This window comes from Scylla paramamosain, chromosome 42 (genome assembly GCF_035594125.1).
Source record: "Scylla paramamosain isolate STU-SP2022 chromosome 42, ASM3559412v1, whole genome shotgun sequence".
NCBI lineage: Eukaryota > Metazoa > Arthropoda > Malacostraca > Decapoda > Portunidae > Scylla > Scylla paramamosain.
Window position 1 is genome coordinate 2829273 of NC_087192.1, and position 8228 is coordinate 2837500.

The 8228-nt window shown below is 40.0% G+C and overlaps 1 protein-coding gene across 1 annotated transcript; it reads left to right on the forward strand.

The window, feature by feature from the left end:
• The first annotated feature begins 1327 nt into the window (after nucleotides 1-1327).
• On the forward strand, nucleotides 1328-7923 carry LOC135093316 (protein canopy 4-like). The gene is made up of 5 exons (XM_063992483.1): nucleotides 1328-1511; nucleotides 2456-2573; nucleotides 3376-3510; nucleotides 4108-4192; nucleotides 5571-7923. The coding sequence occupies exons 1-5, from the start codon at nucleotides 1403-1405 to the stop codon at nucleotides 5781-5783; spliced, it is 660 nt and encodes a 219-aa protein (XP_063848553.1). The 5' UTR covers nucleotides 1328-1402; the 3' UTR covers nucleotides 5784-7923.
• Nucleotides 7924-8228: the final 305 nt, after the last annotated feature.

The window sequence follows — 8228 nt, forward strand, 5'->3', positions numbered from 1 at the left end:
AACATTTGCAAAAGAACATCAACCAGGGTTTAAGCTGAGTGGAAGCATCAGAAATTGATTCAAAAGGAGGGAGGAAGCCATGTAGTGACTGGGAGTGCAAAGGCCCCAAAAAATTTTCTTAGAGTCTGACAGTCATCACGGTCCCGACATGTAAGTAAATACATGTAAGTCTTTGTTTGCTGATGAAGGGCTAAATTAGCTAGCTGGTTAGGGACCTCTCTTGGCTTCTATATAGGCAGCCTTCAGATCAATTTATCTGTTTCTATGGATTGCCCTAAGAGGACACTAATGAATCAGGGGAGGGAAGAACCAATATGTATGTACATACTCTGAAATTAAGGGAAATGTCAATTGAAAACGTGTAACTTCATTACATATCCATCAATTGAACTGGGGTTGGGACCATTCCATAAGGTTTTACTGAAGCCAGTTTGGTTTAAAGAAGAAAAGATTAGGGTCAGGAACAGAAGGATGGAGGTCACAAGAAAGTGAACAGCATCATATTAACCTCATTTTGGTATTTATGTGTTAAACTGTATACTCAATTCGTTCTTAAAACTTTTTTTTTTTTTTTTTTTTTTTTTTTACTTTTGCCCTGTTTGAGGCCAAATATAAAGGTATAAGGAATATTTTCTAAGAATTAATCATGAAGATATTACTCATATTTGCTGAATGACTCCACGAAGAATTAAGATAGAAGAAAAGAAGCGTGCCTGAAATAATGCTTCGATGCATGAGTGGAGTAACGGGAAAAAACGCGATACAAAACGAATATATCAAGGATCAGTCAACGTCTTTGAAGTGACAAAGTTCATAAGGCAAGTTTAAGGCGCTCACCCAAAAAATAAAAACAAGGCACAACATGTAACAAAAGAGGCCATGATGTAATGTTTGGATGAAAACTACGTTTTCCTTTATGAAGTACTGACAAATTAAACTGTTGTAGGGAGGTGGACATGACCGGAAGTCGATCTGACAGGCAGGAAGGACAAGACAATTAGATAATTAGTCCACAATCACGGCCACTACTGCTTTGCCTCGGCTTTCCGCGTTCTGCCGATAACATGTAATCTTCTAGTCATAAGGAATTATGGGAATGAAAGGGACAGAGACTTGCTGAAGGCGAGGAATAAGAGATGGAAGGACTACATCTTACAGGATATGAGAGAGAAGGGAATACATGAAAAACTAATGCAAAATGTGATCAGATGGAGAAGACTTTGAAAACAGCGACTTTGAGTAGGAATGAAGTAAGGAATAATAATGAAAAAATAAATAAATAAAAAAAAAACTCCGTTCTGAAGGCGTGTCAGTATTCATCTGCTGATGATGATGATGGTGCAGCTGGTCGGCAAAACAACTTCTTCCTGTCAGCCACATCGCTGGCACGCTTATCGCTAACATGAGACTCTTGGCGTACGTGGCGGTTGTCCTATTAACCGTGGCTGTGAGGGGCAAGAAGAACATAGAGGAGGAGGAGTATGGCGTGAGATATGCCTCTGAGTGTGAAGGTGAGAAGCTTTATTGAGAGCATAAAGGAAGGTGTAGGAAGCCAACATGCCTTATGTAGTGAATGCTTGACCAATGAAAGGTAGAGGCAAGAGAGTTGACTGCATGAACGGCTGCCTCTTCTCAGGAGTTTTATGGAAATAACCTTAGCCTATTAATTTCCAGACACTGACAGCTAGCTTATTTATTGTCTTCGGTAAAATTATTGTTTAAAGTGATCTACACAATGAGGAAATCAACAGCGAAATTAATGAACTGAATGGATCTAAACCTAACGTAATGAATCCTTCAGGAGAAAAGGCTAATGTCATTTCAATATTATTCACAACTTCCCTGGTGAACGAGGGGTGGGTGAGGTGAAGGGCCACACAGGTGAGGAACGGGGCTTTAACTCCCACCCTGATCCAAATGGCCGCACCACACTCCCCTTCACCTGCACACCAATACTTCCTCACCTCCCCTCAAGTGCTGCGTGACACCTACATAGATCACAACTTCAGAAGGTGTAGATAATTTATGTAGTTCTCTACACCTGTGTCACTTTGCATGTGTGAGTGTTGATTTGCTTTCATGCACTTCCTCTTTTCTATCTCCTTGTTCTTGTTTTTATTCTTTTGTTCTTGTTGTTTTTCTTGTTGTTCTTGTTCTTCTTGATCTTTTTCTCCTCCTCCTCCTCCTAGGTTAGGTTAGGTTCTTCTTCTTCTTTTTCTTCTTCTTCTTCTTCTTCTTCTTCTTCTTCTTCTTCTTCTTCTTCTTCTTCTTCTTCTTCTGCTTTTCTTTTTTCTTTTTTTTTCTTCTTCTTTACTTCTTTGCTTACTATCTTTTCTTTCATTATGCTACAAATAAGTGATAGAAGTTTTCTGTACCATGGCCACACCTCTCAGTCAGTAGGAATAAAGACAGACCCCTCCTCCAGTAATGACCACAATCCTTCCTGCCTCAACAGTGTGCAAGCTGGTGACCAAGGAGGTTGCCGAGCAGCTGAATGCCAAGGACTCCTCAGAGGTGATTGAGACAGGCTACAACATGGACTCTAAGAAGAAGAAGACCAAGTATAACAAATCGTAAGCAATGTATATTTTCTCAGTGTTTTTTTTTTTTTTTATGTGTGTGTGTGTGTGTGTGTGTGTGTGTGTGTGTGTGTGTGATATTTATGGAAGTGTTGCCATTATCTTTTTTTTTATATTTTCTCCCATGTGGGGTGTAAGGCTTCTGTTTAAACATCAAGTTGTAAGATAGCCAGACACAAGTTGTATTTACCTCCCTAGGCAAAGAGGTGCCCCAGAAATCTCTGACATAAAAATAAAAAAATTGTGCCTAATTTTACCTACATGGGTCTGAACATCACTCTTATCTGACTGGTCTGGGCTCAAAGTAGCTAATATTTCAAAGTTTTACTGTATGCATTTATATTTACAAGACTATTTATCTAAATATCTGTACTTTTTATTTGTTCACTTATCTCTCTGTAACTATATCTATTTATCTGTGCTTCATTCCCTCTCACAGAAATTCAGTCTTGTCCATTGACTGTATCCTTTCTGTACCATCTGTCTGAGATTTCTCCTTTTTATTGACCCAGCTAACTGTTATACATCTGTAACTTTGTAAGGAAATCTAGAGACTAGTATGGCAGAAGGTATAATAATGTGTATGTGGTCTTGTATGCATTCCTGTTGAGTCAGCAAGGATTGTCTGATGTGAGAAGAGAAATATGACCTGTGCAATGTATCTTGGGTGATCCTTTTTTTTTACTTTTCTTTAGGGACTAACACCTGTGGGGCTTTTTATTTTGTTCTTTTTTGTTGCCTTAGTTCAGTGTCTCTTTTACAAAAAATAAATGTTACAGAAGTTTACTCTCTCCAGGGAGCTGCGGTTGGTGGAGACGCTGGAGGAGGTGTGCCGTGGGATGCTGGATTACCGGATCCACAAGGAGCGGCAGGATTCCACTCGTTGGGCCAAGAAGATGAGCCAGACCTTCCAGACCCTCCACAACCTGGTGTGAGTGGGACATGTGAAGCTAGTGGTGCCATAGTGTGGTTTAGTAATTCAAGTTCAGATTACTGCATTCCTTTATATACTGCATACCAGGCTGATGTCTTCACCTTGGGGTTGTAAAGGCAAAATGAATTTCTCATGAATTGAGTCACATCCCTGAGTTTTGGTTAATGGAACTGAGAAAACGTACTGCCCCACTGAAGTCTATTTCTCAACCTTTATAAGTGTTTAGTTTCTTTATTGTTCTCTACTTTGAGTGTGTGAGGAACTTTTCTATAATTGTATAGTGAAAGGGAGTATTTTTGCAGGGTCAGGAAGAACTGCTAGAATTTTTACTTTCTAGCCCTTGTGAATATAATAATGATGTAGTATTCTAAGTCAGTGTTGGCTCTGAGTGGACTATAAGTGGGGAAATAGTGGTGCTTTTGTTAGGTGTGAGTGAGTCATTTGTGGGTGGGTTAGGTTGACTCAAGCAGAAACTGGCTGTTGGATATGAGTGAAGTGGATTTTGTCAGTGGATGGAGCAGTTATTGTCATGGACATTCAACGTCTGTCCTGCACCTCTCTTGTTGATAATGATAATTTTCTGTGACTCCACAGGAACAAGGGAGTGAAGGTTGAACTTGGTATACCTATGGAGCTTTGGGATGAACCTTCAGCTGAGGTGGCTCATCTCAAGACTCAGGTAAGGTGACACCAACCTGCTAATGTTATTGTTGTTGTGATTGAGGCAGGTAACTGGGTGTGGGTGATGGGTCCAGTCAGGATTTCCATATGTTCATTGACTATTATAAATATTTATCATATTGTCTTGGGTTACATTGTGCATAGACACTGCCACATCTGTGATACTGTTGATCATAAGACAGACATCCCTTGAACTATACAGAAATTTAGATTAATCATTGTAGATGGTTGTGGAGCACCGTAGATTTCATTGCAGTTATTTGTCATGCTTCCCTAATGCTGGATCTGTAGTGCTAGTGATGAAAGTGTGTGGTGGTGCAGGTGAAGTCATGTTACAGGTGTGCAGCAACACTTGAGATGTGAGGATGTGAGAAGACCAGTCTTGAGGAGCAGGGCAAGGCTGTGTGCTGTTCCTCTTGGTTATTCATTATTTGTATAAATTAAATGATTGAAGTGAGAGGAATGGTAACGGAAGCTGAATGTTCACTGATCTTAAATGACAATGAATAGTTGTTAACATTTTTTGTGCATTAATAATGCCATGTTGGTGGATAGTGAAAAATGTTAAAATTTGATGGTGTGTATTATGAGAGAAGAAAACTGAAAGTGAATAGCATTACTGATAAGTGCAGGAGATTAGTGGAGGGAATAAAAATCTGTGATGGATTTCAGTAACAGTAGAAAAATGGATTTGCTTGTCAAAATGTTAGGAAAACTGACCAGGACAGTGTTTGGTGAGGCAGTGAGAGCAAGTGTTGGGAAGTGCAGATTTACTTCCTAACATTGGGTGGTAGGGAGAGAGAGTGGAGGATAGCAGTGAAGTGCATGAGATGTGGGTGTGGAAGAGTGCACCTTGTGTAGGGAAATTAAAACTGCATCAACCATTCAGTGTCTGGTTTATATGAAGTGTTATCAGAATCATGCCTCTATCTTGACCCAGCTGACAACATTGCTCCTGTGTGTGAAGTTGTGAAGGGTTTTCCATCATATATAGATGTTTTTGTGGTGGATATTGAAAGTTTTGGATGTGATGAGTGTGGTGGGTGGTTTCACATGACAGTGATTTGCTTAGGTCTTGATCTAAATCCATATTACAAGCTTAATGGTCATAAAGAAGTGGCAGCCTGTTCTTTACCCTTAGAGATGAGGCATCTTCAGTAACATTTCATAACTTTCCCTTGCTTAGAAGGTTGTATACAACTGTCTGATATACAGTGAATCTGCTGCCTCACGTTGCATGACTTGTAGAACACACACTAACAAGACAGGTCTCCATTGTATTGCACTGGATTGGATTTTGTACTTCCCACAGAGGCTGCACATGGTGATACATCATACTGCACTGTCAGTACAGACTTGTTCTTCTCTGTTTTCAGTGTGAGGGATTTGTGGAGGACAATGAGGAGGCCATCAGCAAGTGGTACTTTGGGGAGCAGCAAGCGAGTCTTCAGGAGGATGTGTGCAAGAAGGTCGTGGCCAAGCATCAGTGTCTCTCAGAGCCCTATGGGGAGGAGGTGGAGTCACCCCCCACTCCAACTGATGCCAAGGGAGATTTGTCTAGAACAGCCACTGATAGGGAAGACCTCTGACACCAATATATCTGAGAGAGAGAGAGAGAGAGAGAGAGAGATTCTTCCATACTTACATCATTTTTTAATTTGAGTTGGTGATTCTTGAATTATGATTTAATTGTTATGTGAAAATTGTGGGTGAGCAGTTCATTCATTTTTCATGTTTGACAGTCCACAGTGAGTCATGATGAGGCAGCCTTTATTGCATTGCTGGGGTGAGTACAGTGGTGAGTGGTGGCAGGGCATAAGATGTGATAGGGTATGAATGAACAGGGTATCTTGGGAGGTATTTTTGTCATGGCAGTCCAAATCCTATTTTTGTGATGAAATGCAAGGCCACTCACTCCCAGCTATGTGAGGGAGGAACACCTCACTGATACACAGTGTGGGTGGAACTGACAGCTGGCAGGGCAGATAGGGACCTTATGACCACAGACCTGTATGCTTATAGTAATTTAACTTGCATGTCTTAGAAAAACTAGTTATTTTAATTTTTTTTAAGGTAGAATTCTTCACATTTTAGGGAAAAAACTCATAAGGTTACAGCATTTTTTAAAGTAAAACTATGTTTTAGAGAAAAATCTGGTTAGGTTATAACAGTTTTTAAGGTAACAATCTGGTTGGTAATGTCTCTCCAGTTTGTGTCTGCTTTGCCAGTTGCCAGTGGCCCCTCGCTGTGGAGGACAGGGTGGCTGTGTGTAGAAAGTATGCTCTGTGTCACCCTTGTGGGAGAGGCTTGGTTCAAGAGTGACATCTATCTGTATAGAAGTTATGAGTATTGTGTAGAGGAGGGAGAGGAGAGCTGTAATAGAGAAAGATTAGGAGTGGAGTATGTGAATGAAGACAGTATGTAAGTAGTAAGAAAAAGGTAGCTGGAATATGAAGAGTAATCTTGGAAAATGTAATGAATGAGAAGAGAGTAAGGCAGGCAACATTTTTCAGGAAGGGTATGAAAGCAGGTGTTGAGTGAGTGTTTGTGTAGGGTGGTACATACTGTGCTTGTACATGGTGATAGAGGAGACAGAAAAAACAAAAGTCAGGCTCAAATATGGTAAAGCTGCAAATGTAAAGGAGATGATTAATGAAACATTGAAATATTGGAGATATGCTGTGTTAAAGATAGATTTCTGAAATGTAACCTTTCTTGGGGAAGAGAGAAGTCTCAAATGAGTGGAGAAAGGGGTTCAGAAAGGTGGAATGGCAGGATAAAGGAGCACCACATGTGTGAAGGGGGTGCTGTAGCCTGTGTCATGGATTGCAACAACAACACTTAGCCTCCTGTGCATTTGTGGGCATGGTGACACTGTGTGGGCAATGCTCTAGCCTGCTGACTGGCCACTTCTTGCCTTGTTTCAATGTTCAGCATGTTGATTTTAGTCTTCCTGGCAAAATGCTTAGTGCAGAAACCAAAACATTTCAGTCAGTCCATGAAACACACCATAACAAAATGAGGGAAGTTGCAAGAAGCCACGTGGCAGTCCCTGCATGAAACATACCTGGCTGTTTGCACCTGTCATCTTCCACGAATAGATCTAATCTTTTAAACTCCCTAATGACTCAGCACAAACAACTTGCTTATTGAGTCTATTCCATTCATCCACCACTCTGAGATAAGATAAACACAAGGAACGGTTGGTAATGATGTACATATTAATGGATGCCTTGGGAAATATTTTGAATAGAGTTTGGCATTGAAGAAATATTGAGTTTGAGTGTGGTGGTGTTACTGTGTTGTGTAGGGGGTGATGCATTGGGTTCACACTCATAAGGGCTTGAGTTGGAGTCTTAAGCTATGGGAGTGAATGGATTTGTCTCCTCTAACACCACACCCACTATTGAGTAAGGATGTAGGCCTCTTGCTAGAAGTGCAGCTTTCCTGTGTGTGTGTGTGTGTGTGTGTGTGTGTGTGTGTGTGTGTGTGTGTGTGTGTGAAGGGTACAGAAATGTTCTATGCTACACTCCAGGGATAAATAGAGGTGTAATTTTTATCATAATTTTTATATAAGAGTGAACTTGGTGTGATGTACTGTTTTATAATACTCATAGTTGGTGTGTTCAGGTATATGGCGACTTAAGCTGATGTTGATTTTGTTTTGATTGTGTACTGTATTTTTTTAAGGCGTTGTTGTGTGAAGAGAAATAAAATCTTTACCTAAAATGTTTTTGTGCATTATTCAACATTATTCACACACACACACACACACACACACACACACACACGTGGATCATGAAGAGAGAGAGAGAGAGAGAGAGAGAGAGAAGGAAAGTGTGTGTGTGTGTGTGTGTGTGTGTTGTTTTGATTTATTAGGGAAATCTGAGATTAAAAGATAATTTGCATGGAATGTTAATAACTATTATTATTATTATCATTATTATTATTATTCTTACTACTACTACTACTACTACTACTACTACTACTACAACTATCATTATTATTATTATTATTATTATTATTATTACTAC